The sequence below is a fragment of the Balaenoptera musculus genome, chromosome 7 (genome assembly GCF_009873245.2).
Source record: "Balaenoptera musculus isolate JJ_BM4_2016_0621 chromosome 7, mBalMus1.pri.v3, whole genome shotgun sequence".
In the NCBI taxonomy this organism is placed as follows: domain Eukaryota; kingdom Metazoa; phylum Chordata; class Mammalia; order Artiodactyla; family Balaenopteridae; genus Balaenoptera; species Balaenoptera musculus.
In genome coordinates, this window is record NC_045791.1 from 54,068,079 (window position 1) to 54,090,250 (window position 22,172).

General features: G+C 42.0%; 1 protein-coding gene across 4 annotated transcripts in view; it reads left to right on the top strand.

Moving 5' to 3' along the window:
- RAPGEF4 (Rap guanine nucleotide exchange factor 4) overlaps window positions 1-22,172 on the top strand; it is a 308,154-nt gene that overhangs the window by 264,207 nt on the left and 21,775 nt on the right. For 3 of the 4 annotated variants that reach the window (XM_036858163.1, XM_036858165.1, XM_036858164.1), the window contains 8 exons: window positions 8,058-8,208; window positions 9,944-10,032; window positions 10,781-10,811; window positions 11,030-11,108; window positions 12,272-12,418; window positions 14,321-14,418; window positions 19,360-19,485; window positions 19,898-20,076. In XM_036858163.1, the coding sequence (XP_036714058.1) occupies window positions 8,058-8,208; window positions 9,944-10,032; window positions 10,781-10,811; window positions 11,030-11,108; window positions 12,272-12,418; window positions 14,321-14,418; window positions 19,360-19,485; window positions 19,898-20,076 (900 nt within the window). Of the gene's footprint in view, window positions 1-8,057; window positions 8,209-9,943; window positions 10,033-10,780; window positions 10,812-11,029; window positions 11,109-12,271; window positions 12,419-14,320; window positions 14,419-19,359; window positions 19,486-19,897; window positions 20,077-22,172 lie in introns of those variants that run through there. The other variant, XR_005020628.1, reaches the window with a different exon arrangement.

Sequence of the window (22,172 nt, forward strand, 5' to 3'; positions counted from 1 at the left end):
GACCGTGATTGGCTCTCACGTTGCAGGCCCAATGTAGACAGGGCCAATGAGATTCAAAGAGAGGCTTCCTGGGGCTTCTGAGTAAAAAGCAGTTAAGAGAACAGGAACAAAACAGAAACGGACTCGCAGACTTTGAGAACGAACTTATGGTTACCAAAGGGGGCGGTGACAAATTAGGAGTATGGGATCAACAGATATAAACTACTATACATAAAATAGATAAGCAATAAGGATTTACTATATAGCACAGGGAATTCTAGTCAGTATCTTGTAATAACATATAATGGAATATAAACAGAAAAAAATAACTGAATCACTATGCTGTACACCTGAAACAAACACAATACAGTAAATCGACTATACTTTAATAAAAAAGAAAGAACAGGCAGCCTGTTGCCCCAATTGCCTGTGGCAGCCGTCCTACAACCATTAGGGCAATAAGCCCTATGACAAAGCTGAGATGAGTTGAGCGTCAGGGAAAAAATGAAGTCTATGATGACATCATTGCACTTGGACCAATCCTGAAGCTTACCCTACCGATGTCAACAAATACAACAATACTATCTGTTCTAAACAACAATCTGTTGTTTAGAACAGATTTTTTACTTCAGCTGAAAGAATCTTAAGTGATAAATGGTTTATATTTAAATTTATAAAAATTTAATTACAGCAATAATTTTGGTCAAATATTTTCTCTTAGTATCCTAATTTCTTTTGGCTTAGTATTGAACATGAATTTTATGCTTCTGGCATGGAAATAATTTAGTTTCTTGAATTAAAAAGAAAATATGGAATACAGATTTGCCACTAAGTTTTAGCTAAAACTGCCTTTGTATGTATTACGTCCCTTATACAGAAACAAAGTAAACACAATAGCTTTCCTTACTGAAAAGGCAGAGTCTCCATCCTTTATTTCTCTGTGAAAATGACCTGGGGGTATTCTCTTTATAAGTTGACTTGGGTTCTCTAAGAGGAACATTTACCAAAATTTGTAAATCAGGATTTACAAAAGAGCATCAGATTCTTAAAGCCATGTTTTTAGGAATATTCTTGGCATTTCTAAGGAAGATTGTCAGCTTAAATTTTGTTGAAGCCTAATTTTACCATTTTAGTCCTTTACTTGGTTCCAAAAAGTGTTTGATCCATGTGGCACTATAAGAACAATTTATCTCTGCAGATATGCAATTTCAGAGTTTATTTCCAATAAGGAAGGCTTGGTTTGATGATGGTATGAACATGGTATCCTCTTTCCAAGAAAATGACTGTATTATCAGATATTCTACAAAGTATTTTATATACATTTTCTCAGCTTCATATCAACACTGTGAGATGTGTACTCTTTTTGCATTAAGGAAGTGAGACTGAGCAGATAAATAATTTGCCCCAAGTTACATAGCTAGTAAGGGTTGGAACAGTATTTGAACCCAAGCAATTGTTGCATTAGGCCAAGTCCTAACTGACCTGCTATGAGTACAAACCCCTGACTAAAACTAAAAAGAATAGCCAAGAACTAAAGGCTTCTAAAAATGCAGAGAAGTCTGAAAATCAGTGAGGAAAAAAAATATTCTGAGCAAGAAAATGGGAGGCAGAAAGAGCTCATGTGAGCTCCAAGTTAACAGGTGCACACAAACACAGGAGCAGCTGTGTTGGTAGGAATAGCATCACAGTGTTAAACTCAGAAATGCCTGGTCTTATGAAAAATTCCAAAGCCATCCATTTAAAGATTTTGAATTATTTCCAGAGGTGGATCAGTGATAATGATGATCGATAACCTTTAACTGAGTACCTAATATGTCTCAGATACCATTCTACATGGTTTACCACCAGTATTGCCTCGTCCCCTTCTTAACAGCAATCCTATGAAGTTTACTGATGATGGAGAGACTGAGGCTCTAAATGGTCAGTTAACTGACCAAGGGTCTCACACTCGATAAGTGGGGAAGCCAAGAGATGAACCCAGATGGTCTAATTCCAGAACTTGAATTCCCAAGCACATGCTGCATCAAGGAAGGAGGAGACTTGGTGCTCAGGATGTGGGGATGCTCCACAAAGTCAAGCAGGGTAGTAAAGAGGCCCATAATACAGTAGGAAAAGCAAGAGCTCTGAAGTCAGAAGACCCGTGTTTAAGACCTGCATCTTGAAACCTATATTACTTGGCAATTATCCTTAAACTCTCTGTACCCCATCTATATAATAGGGGTAATTATACCTGCCCTACCCACCTCACCAAGTTTTTGCAAAGATCAAATAAGGCTGTGTGTGGGAAATACATTATAAACCTTAAAGCCCTGTGTAAATATTGCCCCCTATAAATAAATGATTGTACCATCATGAGAGGAATATGGCATAAGAAGAGAATGTGCAAAAGCTTTGTCTAGTCAGTGGGCAGATGACCCCCAAAGTTTGTTTTCAGCTTCAAGCAGAGATCTTGTATGCAAAGCAGGGTTTTAAAAAACAACAACATTGAAGAGTATCAGTTTGAATGTTGATAAGTGTTTTATAAATAGCTGCATAATTAGCATGTACTTACTGCAAAAAGTATACATAATATTTTATTCCCTGTTGTAGGCTGTAATGAATCTGCTGCCTCTACATCCTAGGAGGTTTTCACTTACTTTCCCCATGATAATTTTAATACATGGAACCATTATTAGCTGAATTAAGAATAAGTAAATGAGCAGAAAAAAAAAAAAATACAGAAAAATTACAGGTGCCTGTGGTGAGTAAGATAATAACTAGGTAAAAATATATGAAATAATTACAGTGTTTGAACGGCAGAGCCGGCATGAGGAAAATGCCTCAGTGGAATATTAAACCTGCTGTTGGCAGGGTAGAAAGACTCTGTGGCCTTCACCTCTTCTGATTCTCAGCCCTAATACCTCACTGAAAACAGATCCAATTTGTCCTCATCCATGTTTATATGATGTCAAAGGGGCTGGTCCAGTTCAATAAAGATTTAGTCATTCTGAAAGCCTGTGGTCCTACAGACTAAATACCCAATAACTAAAAGGTTCTGTTTAAAAGATGTACCAGATTTTGGTATTTGTTGTAGACTTAGTCAACCTGGTAACATTGAATATGAACTTATTTAGAATGTATCTATGATCTGCATTTGATATCTCAACAAAATGGAATTTCAGGTAATTTAGATAAAGAGTTTTAAAGAGCTGTGATATTTTTGGGGAAAAACAGTTTAAAGAATATTCTATTATATGTAGCACTCCAAACAGTGTCACTGAATAGTTTAAGGTGAACATTTGAGTTGAAAAAAAAAATTTTTATCTTTCACGTGCCCAGTCCTTGATTAGGAAATGTAGAGATTCACGTTGAATTTAAGACATGGTTCCTGACAGTTAAGGATTCTTTTTTTTGTATTTGTTTTCTTTTTTTATTGAAGTATAGTTAATTTACAATGTTGTGTTAGTTTCAAGTGTACAGCAAAGTGATTCAGTTATAGATATATATGTTCTTTTTCAGATCCTTTTCCATTATAGGTTATTACAAGATACTGAGTATAGTTCCCTGTGCTATACGGTAGGTCCTTGTTGATTATCTGTTTTATATATTGTAGTGTGTATATGTTAATCCCAAACTCCTAATTTATCTCTCCCCCTGTCCCCCCACCATCCCCTGTGGTAGCCATAAGTTTGTTTTCTATGTCTGTGGGTATATTTCTGTTTTGTATATAAGTCCATTTGTATCTTTTTTTTAGATTCCACATACAAGTGATATCATATGATATTTGTCTTTCTCTGTCTGACTTACTTCATTTTAATATGATAATCTCTAGGTCCATCTATGTTGCTGAAGGATTCTGATTTAATACTCTTGGATGGTGAAAAGTCGTATTACCATAATGAGAAACCTCAAATTAGGATTTGAATCATCAGTAGTTTAAGAATGTCTGGTCTGGTTAGAAGTGGAGAGCCACTGCTTTCTAAATCAACAGACGTTGGACAAGAGAACTGGTTGAATATATATAGCAGAGAGGGTCTAGTTCAGACATTAGGAATCCTGCTTCGCTGACTCTAAGATGGTCAAGGCTGCAACAATTAACTCTTGGTTTTCTGTATGTGCTTTGTCTTCTTTGAGGGCTTTTGGGGATCAGTTCTACATCTCAGATGGATTTCCCTGTTATCCAACAAACTTCTAGGTCACCTAATTCTGCTGCATAATATATGTTTGGATAAAGAAATAATAAGATTAGATAAACACAATAACATAAACAAGTCAACAGAGTACTGGGGTGGGAGGTAAGAGAACTGAGTTCTAGTTGGAAGAATTCCATTGATAAATTCAGAAAAATCACTTCACCTCATTCTACCTGTTCCCTTACCTCTGAAAATGGTGGAGTTGAAGGAGATAAAATCAAAGCTCAGATTCTATGATTCTGTGAATCATCTGAAATCAACTCAGTATATGACTGATGAGTTTGGCCACTTTGACTATTATGGCCTTTTCTTAATTGTGTTAAAAGTAACAATTAAGGGAATAATTCCAGATTCTCTTACAGACTTTAAACTAGCACTTTATGAGGTACCAGAATCAGATACCAGAACCATGTTATCATTCTGTGACTTTTTCCCATGAATTCAAGCAGCCATATTGCTTCTTACCAGAACCCAGCTGTCGTGATATCACGAGTCATGACCTTATTCTATACAAGTATTTCCTGATCATATGACAAAATCATTAGATTATTATGTGTTTGATATTCTCTACTAACCTACTCTTGAAACAGACATTAGCTAAGTATGTATTTCAGATGGTGTTCTTCATATGTTAAAAATGTGTGTGGTATGCATTAATAATCCTTTCTAAACTGTTATTTGTGCTGGAGAAGAGTTAGATTTTTATTCCACATAGGACTTTCTCCATCAAATGGTTCATGCATTATTATTCTAGCTTTAGCCACGGAAAGTAATGGTTTCTGCAACCTTTCTGATGTGTGTGAATTTACAAATACTATATTTGAAATGTTACTCTTGTTAGCTTGCATTTTTGACATCATATTGAGACAAGGGACCTGGTGGGATGTTCTTTATTCTTTGGCTGCTTTCTGAAGGGAATATGGTTTTTTTCTCTTTCCCCTTCTTTTTTGTAGGAGTTAAGTAAAATCTAAAAATCACATAAATATTCTAAAAACCTGGGGAGATTGTTATGGGGATAAATAGAAGCCCCAGTACCTCCCCTGTAACCATTTCAGGTAAATCAATTACATGTAGAGTCTTCTCTGTGTCCCCTGAGAATCTGATTCAGCAGCCTGTTGAGGAATGGAATGGTGTGATGCCTGTGGAGGGGCCGAATCCTTGAGCACATGCCTAGATTCAGCTATGAAAATACTATTACTCCCAACTCCACCTTAGTGAATAAACACCTGGAAGGGGAAAGGCAAGACTTTGTGAAACAAATCAGTGCTTCCTTTTGTTTTTTCCAGAGGTAAAGATACATAACTTTCCTGAGAAAAAAGAGAAAGCCTCTTCCTACTCTCTCTGGATTCAGTCAGTTCTAGCTCCCAGGAGACTGTGGAGCTATACATGAAGAGTGGCGGGCACTCAGCCCTTGGTTTCAGGACTGGACATGCTGAGTCAGCTCTAGGAAACTAGAAACTTCAGCAAAAAGTTCCAAAAGGAAGGAAGGAAGAGAACGAGGGAGGGAGGGAGGAAGGACGGATGAGAGAGGGAGAAAGAGAGAGAGGAGGAGAAATCTCTTTCTCATTAGGAGTTCTGCTTCCCAGATGCAATTACTGGTAATAATTTCATGAACCCAAGCACCAGTGTGTAGTCACTATAGCCACTGTTTGGGCCATAGGGGTGGCCATAAGAGCCCTGCCTGGATTTGTAAGCCCTGCCATTTACTCACTGAACAACCTTGGGCAGATCTCCTCTCTGACCCTCGGTCTCCTCATCTGTAAACATTTACCCTTCAGGTTTGTGGAGAGCATTACACAATCATGTAAGCACTTGAGTATATTTATTATAAATTGTAAAGCCTGACCCATATTTGAAGTGTTAAATCATGTTAATCCTTCCAATCATGTGTTCTATCTTTTATTGTACACAAAAGACAGATTTCCCCAGCAGAAGAGAAGACAAGAAAAATCTGTGTTCTGACCCACAGAGACAATGACAATTTAGTCATCCTACACTAGGGCCCTATAGATTAGCCACAGGTGTGCAGCTGGTGCCTCTGGATCCAACATACAAGCATTTGTATTGCTTCCTTGAGTCCAAGTCGGGATAACCTGGAAAGTTAGAATTATATACACTTACTATCAACTAGATATTTCAAACCATTTCAGCCTCATACAAGTAGGAAAGAATCTCTCTCTCTCACTCTCTTACTGACTTATGAGTGAACCAGTACATATTTTTCAATCAGTCAAGAATTACTCACTTGGTACCCACCATGTGCCTGACTATGCTCCTAGGTACCCTAAAAAATAGTCTTAAAATGTAGTGCCCAGCATTGCAATTCTTTGGAAAGAAAAACTGAGTTATGTGTGCATACAAGCAAGAGACCAAAGGGTTAATCAGAAAAAAAATAATTTTCACAGAAAGTGATCTTTCTTCCCTTTTTTATTATAAGCTCAAAGAGAACTGTAGCAATACAGGTTGAGCAATTTTCTTTTTCATGAATCCCGTGCTCAATTGATGAAAGCCATTTTGTAACCCATTTACATGCAGTAAACCTTTGCTTTAAAGTTCTGTCATTTACCTTGATCATGATTACTTATAGTCCCTTTAGAAAAGGCCCTTGACTGGTTTAGCTCCCAAGCATAGCACTGCCACAAGACAGTTTTCTACAGTGCCTTTTAAGTCATGGTCGTAAGCTAAGACATGCCCAGTCTTGTAGCCAGGTATGAGGCACGGGGATATTGTATAATGCAGAATAAACTAGTTGGAATTAGGAGTCTTGGATTTCAAACCAGCTCTACAATCTCACTATGTAATCTTGGCCATTTACACTCCTTTACTGTCAGCTTGCTCACTTGTAGAAAGAATGATGTTTTCATCACAAGACTATAAAGTAGGGCTTAACTGAGGTACTCTCTGTGCAAGTTACAGTGTAAGTTATAAAAAGGAAATTGTTTTATGAACGAATTGTCTATAATATGTACTATAAATCACTGAAAAAGGAACAGTATGTCTAATCTAAAATTTTTCTTGATCACATACTATATTTTCCCTACTGTAATCCACAGAAGAATGTAAACTGAGAGCAGGGACCTTCACCAGACACATATAGTAGACACTCAATCAGGTATCTGTTGTATTAATGGATAAAATTTCTATGTAAATGTCACTGTGCTAGGCATGGTACAGAATACAAGAAAAATAATGTATCACCCCAAGCCTAAAGGAATCTATAGTTAAGATGACTAACCATTGATGCACAAAAAGCCAATAAGAGTTAAGTTATGGTTCTGAACAAGAGAAAAAAGGATGGTATAAAAACTGTGTCTAAAAAACAAACAAACAAAAAAAATTGTGTCCGAGTCCCTCACCGGAAGACAGATACAGCAGGAACCTTTCCTTGTCCTAACCCTGGGTGAGTTTATCTACCTCAGCCTCACTTCCTTCCCATGTGCTTTTTGTGTCAGTCACGGTTCCAGCAGGACTAGATGCCCACTCGTAAGTGTTTAACTGTAGTGCATATAATGAAGGATTGTAGAGATGTGTCCAGAATTGTGGGAGCCAACAAGAGGTGGCAAGGTGCAACAGCAGGAAGCATTACCACCCCTAGAGGTGAAGGCGGGGCTGCAGGCAGGCAGGCAATGTGATGAGAGCCGGAGCTAGGCACAACAAGAATCCTTGTCAACACACAAGTCGAAGTGGAGCCATGCAAGTCTAATTCATTGGGCAACGATCAAGGCAAAGTCAGCTGGGTTTGTATGCATTTGGTCCAGAACCCATATGCAGGTGAGGGTTTTCTTGAGGGCCTAAGGAAGGTATTCCAGTAGTCCAGAAGGCAGGCTTTCTGAAGCTGGGATCTGTCACCCTGTCTTTGCAAGTAGCACAGTGAATGGCTAAATATCTTCCTTGACTCCTTGGCACTTACCACGCACAGCCTTCACAAGGTACAGAACAAGAGAAAATGGATTATGCCCTCAACAATAAGAGGCGAGTCATCCGCCTGGTTTTGCAGTGGGCCGCCGTGTATGGAGACGTCCTGCAAGAGGATGATGTGGCAGTGGCTTTCCTGGAGGTACGTGGGGGTCATCCCTGCCAAGAATGCACCTTTGTCCTACAATGCAGGGACTTCCCATAGGCGTGGCAGCTTCCCTGGAGAGATTGTAATTGCAAATTCTAGATTCTGTTAACATGTTCATTCATCAGAAAGGTACTATAAGGAAAGTAAAGAAAAGCATCATCCATTATCCTGCCACTCTAATTCAATAACTGGAAGTAGCATTCTAATGTATTTTCATTTGGTTGTTTTCTTTGTTATATTTTCCGTAGTTGTAATCACATAGTACCCATCATTTTACAGGCTGCTTTTTCCACTTGATGTAAGGATTTTTCCATGTCAGTAGAGTCTTTCTAATAACAATTTCTAATGGCCTTGCCACAGATATATTTATTTGTTCCCATATTATTGAATATTTACATCATTTCCATTTTTACCTTCCTAGAATAACAGCATAGTGAACACTTTTGTGCCAATAGGTCTGTCCTTGGTTATATTCCTAGAAGTGGAATTACTAGATCAAATGGTGGATATTTTTGAGTAGAGTGAAGCAGATAACTTTACTGAGGAATTCCTGGGGCCATGAGGTAGTTCTGAACGGACATGATTTACTTTGTAAACACGGCTTTAAGCTGAGCTTCCCTTTTCCTTCCCATGGCTCCAGCCCAAGTGACAGCATTGACCTGGGCATTTAATCCTTGATGACTCATTCTGTCCTCCAAATCTGAGATGGGGACCTTACTCCTGTGCAGGCAAAAAGCAATGTGGCTTCTCTTTAAAACTTTATCAGTCTGTCTGTTCAAGAATGAATTATCCAAAAGAAACGTCCCCACTCTCTCCTTTTTACTCATGTCATTTGGCAGGTAGAGAAGCGAGGCTGGGAGAAAAGGTGGACGATGAGTGTCCCTCACGGCTGTGGGATAAAGGATTTTGAAAATGTAGAGGAATAATAGTAGCTTGGGTCATTGGGTCATGGCCTCTACCCACTGGATCGAGTAAAGGACCACTTTGCAGATGAGCCAAAGTGGTGTGAAGCTGCCACCGCCACAGCTCTCAGCTCCTGCTGGGGAGGCCACTGCTCCTGCACAAAGCAGGGCGCAGCTGCTGGGCTCAGTGGGCGGGACCGTTCCCAGGACGTCAGTGAAGAGTCCTGAGTTGGTGACATAAACTCAGCAGAATTTCAGTTCAGTGCTGAAAACCACGACTGTACTTTCACCACCAACAGTTAACCACGACTAGTGGTAAATAATAAACAACAAATACTACAATAATAGTCAAAATAAATATTAAAATTTCCCTGAAAAGACATTGAGGTGAAAACAGTGCTCTCAAAGGATAGACTATAAAATAACCCATTCCAGAACATTGCATTGCATTGCCTTTTGTATAACTATCATATAAACAATTCATTTGCAATTCAATTTTTTTTAAATTTTTTTATTGTGGTAGAATATATCAAACATAAAATTTGCTGTTTTAATCCTGCTTAAGCATACAATTAAGTGGCATTAATTACATTCGCAGTGTAACGCAAGCATCACCACCATTGGTTTCCAAAATTTTTTCTCACTTGTAATTTTGAATTTAGGCATGCTGTAACATTTTCTTTTCCTTTTTCGTCCCCAGTCCGTGAAACCATGGTCTGGAGATGCTAGCGAGGCAGATGACATAGGGACACGTCTTTGTTGCTCTTTACAGAATTGCGTACCTTTTGCAGTTCTTGTTAAAAGCCTGTGACCTTTGCCAATTACAGGAGTTTTATGTGTCTGTATCAGATGATGCCCGGATGATTGCTGCCCTCAAGGAGCAACTGCCCGAGTTGGAGAAGATTGTCAAGCAAATGTAAGGAAGGGCATGGCTTTGGGGTGTGCTTTCATCAAGTAAGTGCCTGCTGCCTCTGAATCACATCATCTTCCAGGAGGTCCTTTGCCCCCCCTCCCAAAAGGTGAAAGATGCTTTGTCAACAACCACACGCTGTTCTGATTTGAGCAATCTGAGCATCGGGTGAGGAGGTGCAGTCAGGCCGGATGAACAAAAGGACAGAGATTCCGCTTAGCTGCCTTCTGTGCCGGATGGCTGCCGAGAGAGACCCTGGGGAGCCAGAGATCCTCTCTGAGTGTCTAACTCAATAAACTCGGGTCCCTTTGGTTCAAGGCAGTGAATCCAGTAATAAAGTGGTCAGTGGCATCTAAAGAAAGTCTGAGGAGAATTACTTATATGGTAAATTCACTTTTTGCTGCCAATGCTGTTGGTGGTGAATATTTGTGCCCTCTCAGTGGCAACACAGGTTTTCACATGCTATTCTTTGAGCCGTTGATTAAATACTGGCTACTAAGTAGACTTTGAGATCGAGAAATTCTGGCTTTTAACATCAGTTCGACCAGGGATCTGTCTGTGACAAGAGCTGATCTCTTAGCTGTCTCCTCTGGGCCTTGGCCTCTCAGTATTAAAATAAGGAGGCTCGTATTGCCTCCTGAAGGGATGCTGTGATTTCATTCTCGAATGTAAGATTAAAGTTATATACAAATGGAGCAATTTAAAATAATAGTACCAACAGTATTAAATAATGTGCTTTCTCTATTTCTCGTAGTTCAGAAGATGCAAAGGCTCCACAAAAGAAGGTAAGTGGCAATGGATTAGGATTCTCTAACTGTGCCCTGTAGAATGACAGTTCTCCAGAAATATAATATTGCAATATATGACAGTGATATCTTGGTAAATACAAAATATGTTTTCTTTATTTCTCGACTCTGTTTCTCAGATGTGTGTCCTCTGAGTTGCAAATGTGCATTTGTCATTCATTCCGTATGACAGCTGCTGCTGTTATTATTTTTTACAGCACAAAGTTCTTTTGCAGCAGTTCAACACAGGCGATGAGAGAGCCCAGAAGCGCCAGCCTATCCGTGGCTCTGATGAAGGTGAGAATGTCTTCCAACTTGTGCAGATCATTTAAAGTCAGAATAAAATCCTCCCCCCTGGGAATCACCCCTTGAGCCCACAGAATAGCTTTTCTTGGCTGTCCCTGTGTACTCCAAATGGTTTGCTTGGAGGTGCCCGTTTGCATTCCAATTATTTATGTTCTTGAACTCTGTGCCTGGAGCTGAGGTGCTTGTTCACACTCCCCTGATTCTACCTCTCCCCCGCTGCTACCTTTCCTTGAAGGAGAGAAAGATTATCTCAGGCACCCGTTGTCAACGTGGCGGGAGGGTGGCTGGCGCTTTGTGGACGCCTGGCCGAGGCGGAGCACCAGGGGCACCTGCAGAGCGGGGCTCCCACCCAGGGAGAGCAGTCTGGCCCTGAGCAGCACCTCGTTACAGCCATCAGGGAGGCACAGATGCCGGCTGCTATTGTTTGCTCGGTTAAGATTTCTCCAAAGAATCACAACCAAAATAAGATGAATGATCATGATAAAATCTTCATCTTAAGCCACAGATGACTCTTGCAATTTAGCGGTGCCCCAAACTCCAGAATTACAGGAGCCGGAATTGCCTCCAAGATCTATGTGTTCAGAGCTGAGCGTCTGGGTGCCACAAGTGGGTCTGCTGAGCTGAGTACCACCCGTGCCACCTGGCCCGGCCTCCGAGTACACAAACCAGGGAACAAGTGAGCAGCAATGTCAGCAAATGTTCACGGCCCCAGGCGGAAGCACTCCTGTTTGCAGAGGTGTTAATGTTGGCTCCCCGCCACTGCACCGGGCAGCAGGAATCCAGTAATCTGCCTACAACACAGCACTCCCGGTATTGCGAAAAAGACAGGCTCACAGACAAAGGCAGACCCAGAAAACTGGCCTAAACATGCTTCTCGTTGTTCCGCATGACCTATGTGTGGGTTTTTCACAAATATCTGTTGTGGTTTTTGTAACTGGAGCTGGCAGTCATGGACTTTTCTTAGACCAATGCTAAGGTAAGAAGTTTTAGAAGGGGGCAGGCGTAGGCATAAATGAGTACAAATAAATACAAATCTTAAGAATGGCAAGATGATGCAAATTTCGGAGGATGTCTAAACATTTTGCACAGCTTTTTTTTTTTTTTGCAAGAACTCACAAGACCAATTTATCTTATTGTTGCTGCCTTCCCAATAGTTCTGTTTAAAGTCTATTGCATGGACCACACCTACACAACCATCCGGGTGCCAGTGGCTGCGTCGGTGAAGGAAGTCCTCAGCGCAGTTGCCGACAAACTAGGCTCTGGGGAAGGCCTCATCATCATCAAGATGAGTTCCGGAGGAGGTAACAGCCTTCTGCAAAGCAGAATATCCCATCCAAACAGAACCCTGCCAGAAGTTAGCGAGGCCCTTCCAAGCTGATCCAGAGGGACAAATTGGTGCTGTGCATGCTCCCCAAAATAACAGACATAAAGTGGTTAGAGGCGGGCTGGGCTAGTGTCTAATATCCCCTATCCTGTAGGTACCCACTCTGAAGCAGAAAAGGGTGAAATGCTCTATCCAAGGCAGTTGGAACTGAGGTCCCTGGTGTGGATGTCAGCCTGGAGTTCTCTCCCTATAAACCCTAAACAAAAAAGCTTAAGGCTGTAATAACATATAATGGAAAAGAACTGAAAAAGAATTTATATATGTAAATATCTGCGTCTATATGTATGTATTACTGAATCACTTTGCTGTATACCTGAAATAACGCAACACTGTAAATCAGCCATGCTTCAATTAAAAAAAAAAAAAAGCTTAAGACCTTGGAGCTCTGAGAAATGTGGGCCCTAAGAGGGCACCTGGCTTTCCTAGCTAAAGGCCGTAGGTTTTCACAAGTCTGAAGTTGGAGGTGGCCGTAGGCTGGTTCTTTTCAGCTGATGATGGTTTTCCTCCTTTCCCAGTAAAGAGGGCAGGAACTCAGCCCATCAAACAAAACGAGAAGTATTTTCCCCCGCAGGATTACTAGACTGCTCTATGCTTTCCTGAAATGTCGTTTATTCATTCTTCATATAGTTACTGGCCACTTGGTGTGGCTGTGAGAGGAGAGGGGGTGTTGGACACAGCCTGGGCCTCCAGGTTGCTCACAGGCTGGTGAGGAGGGAGACAATAAATAAATAATTATAGTCCATGCCGGCAAGAGTTTTGGAAGGGTCTGCATGCATTGCAGTGAGAGCCTGGAGGAGAGAGCCGTCAGGCTAGCTTGTCCAGTATGATTTGATAGTTATTGGAAGATCCTTCAGGATCGGGTGGAGCCATCCCTGCCGTGTTTGAAGATAAATGATTCCACTGATGTAGGATTTTTAAACGCATCTTGGATTCCCAAGATATCCCCTTCCATTTCTGTTCCCGGCCCACACGAGCCAGGACGTCTGTCTGCCGTGGTGATCCCTCCGGCGCACTCTCGCCATAGCCATCCCAGGTGCCTCCTTCACTTCCTTCAGGTTTCCCCCCAAGCGTCATTGTCTCATGGAGACCCCCTCCTTCCTTTCTCCAGTTCCCTTTCTAAAATTCCCCCTTATACATACTTCCTAGCCTCCTTCCCTGCTATACTGTTTTCTCCTCCTCACTGCTTACTCTCTGGTACATTGTCACTATCTGCATCCCTCACTATGATATAAGCTCTTTCTGGACTGTTTTAGGGTTTTTTTCCTGTACTGTTCCCTTCTGTATCCTCAGTGCCTAGAGCAGTGTCCAGCACACAGTAAATGCTAAATAAATATTTATTGTATGAATTATTTTTTAAATATAGAAGACTTAATCTAATAATGCAGTTGCCTCCAAATTAGGGAATGAGTGATAAAACGGTAATAAGTTTTACATCTAAAGTCATGTGGGATCTCAGAAACCCCCTAAGTTTTCTAAAAGTTATCTTGTCATCTCCAGAGTGCTGGGCGTTATTACCATCTGGAAGCGTAACTTGTTTTTTAAATAGCAGGTGCGGTTTTTGTATGCAGAACTGGGTGAATTGACCCTCGGGTATTTCCAGTCCTGCTTTGGGGTCATTTCTGACGGCATCCTGAGTGTCGTGTGCCTGCATGAATGCTGTGTCTTTTTTATTCAGTGGGTTCCTTCAGTACTGTATTTTATGCAGCCACTCTGCGTGTTCCGGTAATTCACCAAGCTGGCAATTTGTTGGTGTGATTAGGGCAGTGCAGCAAATCTCAGGTGCATTTAACAGGCAATCTCTTGCTTTTTATGTTCACAGAAAAGGTGGTGCTCAAACCTAATGATGTTTCAGTATTTACGACGCTCACTATTAACGGACGCCTGTTTGCTTGCCCGCGAGAGAAATTCGATTCACTGGTAGGTGTGGATGGTCACCTCAGAGCAGCGTCTGCGATCAGAAAAACTTGTCTGCAGCTTAATTTTGCAGTCGCGTTGAACCTAGTTGCTAAAAAATCTCGAACGCTACTTGTCTTTTTCTTTTCTGCAGTCTATTAGGTAAGCCTCAGGTGTTCATTTGAGATGCTCTGAGCTTTAGATTTTCCTTTGTGGAAATTCGCCAAGTTAACACCACTGTTGGGGCATGATTCAGCTTTCAGGACTCTTTGTAGTAATTCACGTCCTTGAAATGTCCCCGATTTAAATATTACTATTAAGAATCTGAATACTTAGAGACCAGGATAGAAATAACGTTTTAAGACAAGGTGTTGCAATTTATCCTACCCCTTAGGGGGATGTAGAAATGCATTATGGCAGAGCCACTCTCCGGTCCAGGGAAAATGCTGTTCCCTGAAAGGGCTCTCTCCATCTTGTGTAGGAAATCTCAGAGGCCAGCCGTCTTTCCTAAGGCTCCAAAACAGTGTTCGCGGCCCCACCCAGCTCTCTGTGAGTAAAGGCTTAATCCCTTGCTAATAAGTGACTGGCCCTCTCTCCTTTTTGCAGCTGGTAGGGTTCATTTCTGTTTCTCCTGTAACAGGCGTAGAAATGAGCAGCTACCAGAGTATCTTAGAGAGGCCGTGGGGCCACTTCAGGGGATAGAGGACTAGTTTTTTCCATCTTTAGATACACAGGGCTTCTTTACCAAGAAAAGTGCAACGCGGGCGCCATAGGGAAACTGCATTGCGTTTCAGGGGGGAAAACTTAACTACATAAGTGACGCATGAATACATTCAATTTAAGCAGATCAGACATTGTAGGTAAATCAAGATTCCCCTCCTTGGACTTTTTAGGGCTTGTTTAGCCTCATCATGATTCTGACCTTCTCGTTTGGGGAGAGCTATTTTGTGCGCTGTCTCACAGTTGAGCAGATTTCGCAACATCTTGAATTTACCTGGAGGGGAGCTTCACAGAAGGGGCATGAGTTCTCCTGCTCCCCCCTCAGCCGTCCAGCCCGTGAGCACCCCTGCCTCACTCAGCCACCAGCGCCGTGTGATCTGAGTCTGCTCACCGTCCTTTTCATCATCTACATTCATGGTTTTCTGAAAAATAAATATTTCCCAGTATGGAGGGATTGGGGTGGGGGTGGGGGAATGGCGTGGATGAGTTACACTGCTCTCTTCTGGAAGCAAAAGCCATCAAAAGCCAGTTCAGCTGGAGCCCTGCCAAAGGTGCCACGTGATGTGTTTGCCACACAGCGCTCGGGCCTCTCTTGCCAGCTGGTTCTTGGCCGCAGTGTCCGATGATGCGGTGTAGAGATGGAGAGTGTGGACCATCTCCAGCTCCCTGTGGGGCAGATACTAACTTTCTAAGCCTCTGTTTATTTGCACACAACCCTGCAGCCTTACCAGTTCTTAGTCCTTGCTAGTCTTCCATTTTAAGGCCGGAGTAATTGCAGGGAGTTTACTTTGCAGCAAGTACCCAAACGTGAACTTGCTTAACTTCTTCCCTGTCGGTGCTCTGCCATTCACTGGGCTGCCAGCTATGCTGTTGTTTCTAAGGAGTGGTCGAGCTGCCCCTCTGCCTCACAAAACTGTAGGCACGGAGCTCCTTTTCTGGCTTTCTAAAGATTTCTTTGAGGACAGTCCATCTAGGAAGAGTCGTATACAGGATGCCCCTGCAGTACAGAATGTTGGCCAAACCTTTGATCCATCAACACATACTTATGAAGTGCTAGCTTCTGTGTGACACTAAACCAGTGTCCCCAGAGCCTCTGCCCTTAAGACAATTATGGTCAGATTGGGAGATGAAACTAACAGACACCTGGAACAGAACAAACTGTAGTGCTGAAGTGTTGTCTAGAATTAGTAGAGTGCCAGTAATTTATCCTAGTTGCTTAAGGGCTTGGATTCTAGAGCTTTACTTTCTTGACATTTTAAACATAAATGTCAGTATAGAGCAACTTACAATAAAACCCCATTGCGCTGTAATTTCGTTCTAAATACTTTTATCCATTCACTAGCTCCTTAGGTTTTTATTTAGGGCCTATACTCTATTATTCCAGGCGGATGATTCTGGCTCTAGGATGGTCTTGAAGATGAATCCATCATGGTCCTTGTGCCTCAGGGAGCTCACAGTATAGTGTGGGACACCAGAGTGTAATGAGTATCCAATGTGACAAGTGCCATTGCAGAGCTAGGCACAGAGGTGTGGGAGCATGAGGAAAGAGGATGCCGAGGTGGCAGCTTGCTTTAGCCATCTCTTTGTCACTGACAATCAGCACATCCTTTTAATGTCTTAGTTTCCTCATCTGGACAATGGGAGGGTAACAGTGCTATTCTCCCAATCACCACCATCCAGGCTTAACAGAGAAATCAGCTCTCAAAAAGAGCAGAGAGAGAGAATCAGTCTATAGGAGTTCTTTGCCTCTGTGTGGGCACTTTTCAGATCTGTCTGTGTAATGCAGACCCTACATAGGCTCTGCTACACTTCATCTGTAAGGAAATTTCCACAGGGATATCTATAAGAAAATGGTCCAAGGAATTGCTTCCTATGGGGCCAGCATGTTAATTCCCCACTTCAGTTAGAGGAGCCCTCCGTGCTGCTCAGATTGCCTCTCTGGTGGTTCATGGAGGGAAGGGGTTGGCCTGCCCTTTGCTTGGTGAGCCCTGTTCACTCAGAAAAAGTAGAGATTCAACAGGGGTTTCTGTTTTTCTCTCAAAAGGGATTCAGGATGATATACCAGCCTCCATGACTAAAAGAATTTAATGGCATCTTCCCTGTATTTGTTGGGTTAATTTATCCCCTCTGTGAAAAGCCATAAGACCTCAAGGGAAAGAGATAAGGAGCCAGTTAGACTGAGGAGAGAGCAAACCCAAGGAATAGAGGGCAGGTCCACAGCAGAGCACATGGGCGAGAGGGAAGGCAGAATGTGGACAGCCAGTCTGAGCCTGAGACAGAGTTCTCGCACCAAGTATTTAAAAGCTTCCCCGACATTTCTACCTGAGACCTACCCCGCTTGAAACCATTCTCCTTATTTGCTTCCATAAGCTACTTGCCCATCAGCTTCAGGTCGGTTCCCTAAGTTTTAAAACTTTGGAATAATGGTTTTTCTTCCATGCTGTCTGTGCCCTGCATAAAGTGAATCAGGAACAACACTATTTGGCTCGTACATCCGGGTCCTGTACTCATCACACTTCCCTGTACCTCTGCATTGGTGCAGCACAGCTGGGAAGGGAACTAATTTGGAGGGGACGGTGGGGACCTCCCCTGTGCTAGGCACTGTGCTCACGTGCTACACTTAAATCATTCCCATCCAGTTCCCTTAACAAGCCTAAGTACTAGGTACCGGGGCCCCAACTCATCAGAGCTAGAAACAGACAGTCAAGAGATTAGGGAATCATCCAAGTCTATGTAATTAGAGTGGGGTTTACATTTAGAATCTGTTGCTGTCTAAAACTGGCACTAACCTGGTCTGTTTCAAAACCCTAACTCCCATCTGGTACTCAAAGACTTTCTAAAGCTGTTCAAGCCATCCATTTGGTTCCCCTGAGCTCTCTGTTCCTGCCAAGTAAGTTTCATGACAGCTTCCCCATCTTCATGCCTCTCACGCCATCCTTCAACCTATGACAGACCATCCTGGATACTCAGGGGAAACTTTGCCTTTCTGAACCCACCCAGTTTTGTCTGTTTCATCTTTTAAAGCCCATCTCTTTCTCCAAGAACCTCTTCAGGCCACACATTCATTCCAAACGCCTACTAACTCTCAAAAAGCCCATTCATGTTTCCTCACCTGTTTCTCCGTGTATCTGGGAGTCAGGTGTTTTTTGATGCTTCTGTCCATCCCTTTATACATGCAAATGAATGCCAGCAGCTGACTCTTTCCTGGCATGCGGTGCTGTACTTGCTGGTCAGGGCTGACTCCTTTTGTAAACTGCAAACTTTCAAATACCCAGAATGCAGTGGCCATTCATAGAATGTCAAGGTTATAGGTGATGATTATAATCATGATGATGATAGAACGTGAACGATATTAGTACTTCCAACATAAATATTGAATATCCAGATATGTTTAGCATCATATTGGGGAAATTATCTTTTAATTCGTGTGACTTTTGTAACTTTAAACATATTATTATAGATCAATAGGTATTAATATATTATACGTAAGTTTCTAATACATACAAACCATTCCTCTTATTAAGGAAAAGCACTATAACTCATTTCCCGTAAAATAAAAATAAGTAAGTTGGATGGAAAGTCTTGACCAATGGTCTTCCAGACAGTAGCAGAGTTTAGTTTTCTGATGCCTAGCCCAAAACACCATGACCATGTGACTATCGTTCCTAGCTCAGCATCTCTCAGAAAGTGGAGCAACTGGACATCATATATGTATCATCACATGTAATCACATAGCCCTCTGTCACCTAGTACCCCAGGCAGTGTGTTATGAGAAATGGAGATGCAGCAACTTTACCACTGTCACCAGCCCCTGCAATAGTAAGTAGCGCTGGAGCTAAACATCCAAAACCACCATGCCAGTACCTGCTTTGGAATGGCTTCAGTGGGAAATCGGAGAAGAAAGTCCTTAAGAACTGCTTACATGTTTGTCAGGGAAAAGGAATCATTCCCAGGGAGCTCCCAGGCCCACGCAGAAAAGAACTTTCATGGGTCAGTCTTCACTGAATCTTATTTGCCATGGTCCACATTTTTCAGTCAGTGGAATTGATTAGAGTGACGATGATTACTATAAAAATGGCACGGAAGCAAGTGAGCATTAAAAGCAAAGGCATTTTTCTCCTCTGGGTAAAATCAGTTTCAAGATATTCCTGAAAGCCTCTCCAGAATCCTTTCCCCTCAAAGTCCTGACAGCACTCAGCGCGTCTGTTTTGAGATTCCGATACATTTTTGCATTATTATTCATAGACTCCCTTGCCAGAGCAGGAGGGCCCAACTGTTGGAACAATGGGAACTTTTGAATTGATGAGCTCCAAAGATTTGGCATACCAGATGACAGTTTATGATTGGGACCTCTTCAGCTGTGTGCATGAGGTAAGGTGCTCCATTTAGGGCATTCATTCGCAGGGATCGTGGCAATTCTGGATGCAGCCTGTAAATGTTAATACGTGCTGCAATGTGGAAGCCACACGAGGGTTTTTTAAAATCACTGAGTATATTAATAAAGGCTGTTATAAAGCCTTTAAGTGTTAAAGAAAAATCTTTATGATTTATAGTAAGCTCTGTCTTCCTGAGTATATTAAGCCAGTGGCACCAAGTTTATAGTTACAGATTCAACAAGCCTCATTGAGCCATTAAGATCTTCAAGTTGAAGTTCAAGTTGAATCCTGGTCAGTGACTGTATTCACATTTGCTGACCAGTATCAATTTGTCACGTCAAATGGAGGAGCCAAGTTTGTGTTTTGATTTAAAAACAAAGACATGACATTGTTTTCCTTTCTTCTAGCTGGAGCTAATCTATCACACATTTGGAAGGCATCATTTTAAAAAGACCACAGCAAACTTGGATTTGTTCCTGAGGAGGTTTAATGAAATTCAGTTTTGGGTTGTCACTGAGATTTGCCTTTGTTCCCAGCCTAGCAAGCGTGTTCAGCTCTTAAAAAAATTCATTAAGATCGCGGCCCAGTAAGTATCATCCACTTGGGGAGAGAAAAACGTTTGAGCTGTGTTTTCATTTTGTCCCCTTAGATTACACCTTAAAAAGAAAAGTTAGATATAAAGTCTCCTTATGTACCAGGACCAACCAGAGGGGCGTAAGAATCACTGAACTCTTGCGAAAGATGTGTTTTGTCTAGCTTTTGTAATACTTGACACCAATATATAAATTAACATCCTGCAGCCCTGATGCTCGAGTTAAAATCGTGACCTCTTTTTGCCCTGAACTACTCAGACTTCGCACCTCCTTCCGCGTAAACGACTCCTTCAGCAAAGTTCTGCTGCACAAAATTCTGTTTGAAAGGCTGGGCGAGTCCAGGTCTAACTCGACACGTTCTTGCCAGTAGAGGGCAGTGGGAACATGCATGTACAACTGTGCATCCGACTCAGCCGGGATAAAATCCATAAAATGCATAAAGGCGAGCTAACCTGGTCCATGAAAATCATCTCCATAAACATCAGAAAGAGCAAGCATCTTATAAATATTCTATTTAACAGCACTTCATGGGAAACAATTTATTTACTGCAGGGGCCAGTTAGATTTCTCCCTGAAATGAATTTAATCTTCTCCTGCTATTTAGATATGCCTGACAGCCTCCTGTTTACTTCACTGTTTTTGGTATCACCACAGTGCTAAAAATAAAATGCTAAATGCGGCTGTGGCTGGGAGACTTCTTTCCTTTCTCAACCCAGGGAGCTCTAGCACGGAAGGTGGGGAGCACAAGTGACCCCAGCTCGGCAGTTTTCTTGAGCCAAATAGTTTAGATCCCATACAGAGTCTGATTTCCAGGGCTAAACAAAGAAGCAAACGCTGCTTGACGTTTTACACATATCAGCTTGCCAAATGCCTTGAATTATTTTGCCAAAATTTGGGAGTTCAACGGGATATCCAGATCTCTTGGATTCAAATGCTGGTATCTCTTAATTTGGAAAAACTGCCTTTTGAAAGAAAGATTTGGTAAAATGTTGCTTATGAATTTCTGGTTCAGAGTGTAGCCACTTTCCCCCGGAGCCTGAATAGGCTTATCGCAGGGGACAAATGCCTCCGTTTACTTGGAAGGAGATGACTGGAAACTGTGACAGCATGTGCTTCCCTGCTAGCAGGAGCACATTCTCTCCTCACCTTAGCCTGGCAGGGCTGAGTGCAACAAGGGAGGAGAGAGGAGGTCTGCACACAGACGTGGAGACCAGAAAACCTTTGGGGGCCTAATCCTGCTATTTTACAGGGCAACATAGGAGAGCCTTTCAGAAACTCAGGAATTTTTTTAAATGTCTTTGCCTTTCTTATCTCTCTTCCTTCTGATTATGGGTGGATTTGGCCTTCGGAATAAATTGGTTTATGTCATTTTAACCGTTATTTAAGCTGCGCTGTCCTACACTGTAGAACTCTTCACACAACCCAGCTGGAGAAGATTGTGGACTCAGAAACCAAGATCTACACGAATGAGATCTTAAACCTAGTGGCAGTTGGCATGTTTTACATGATATTTTTAGAGAACTTCAATATATTCTATTGAAGCTCTTTGACCTGCCCAGAACTTTGTGAAGCTGGGGGTCCAAATGTTATCCTCGCCTTTTACAGGTGAGGAGACTGAGGCAGAGAGAAATTTCGTGACTTACCTAAGGTGATAAAGTTAGTTGGTGACCAGAGCAGTGAGCAGAAAGGCAGCCCTGCAGTCCTGCGTGTGCTTTCATGATCGCACAGATAGGACAAAGGCAAACATGTCCATGACCAGCCTCGCTGCCTTCAGTCCGGGGACTCTGAAGTTGCTCTCAGCCCCTGACCTGAGAGCCACCGCCCCGGCCCATCGAAGGCCCAGCTTGCTTCCTCAGCGGTGCATGAGACACAACATATCTTCTCTAAATCTGTTTTCCCATTTCCACATGGACCATTTATGAATCACTCTGCAAGAAGTACACAGGCAGCAAATGCAACAATTCAATTAGCCTTTTGCGAAAATGCTAATCCAAAGAAGATTTAATTATGATGTAGTCAACTTAGATAACCATACTGATTTGTGGTAAAGGATTTGCGCTCCTTGCAAAATGAATTCTTCTTTCCCTTT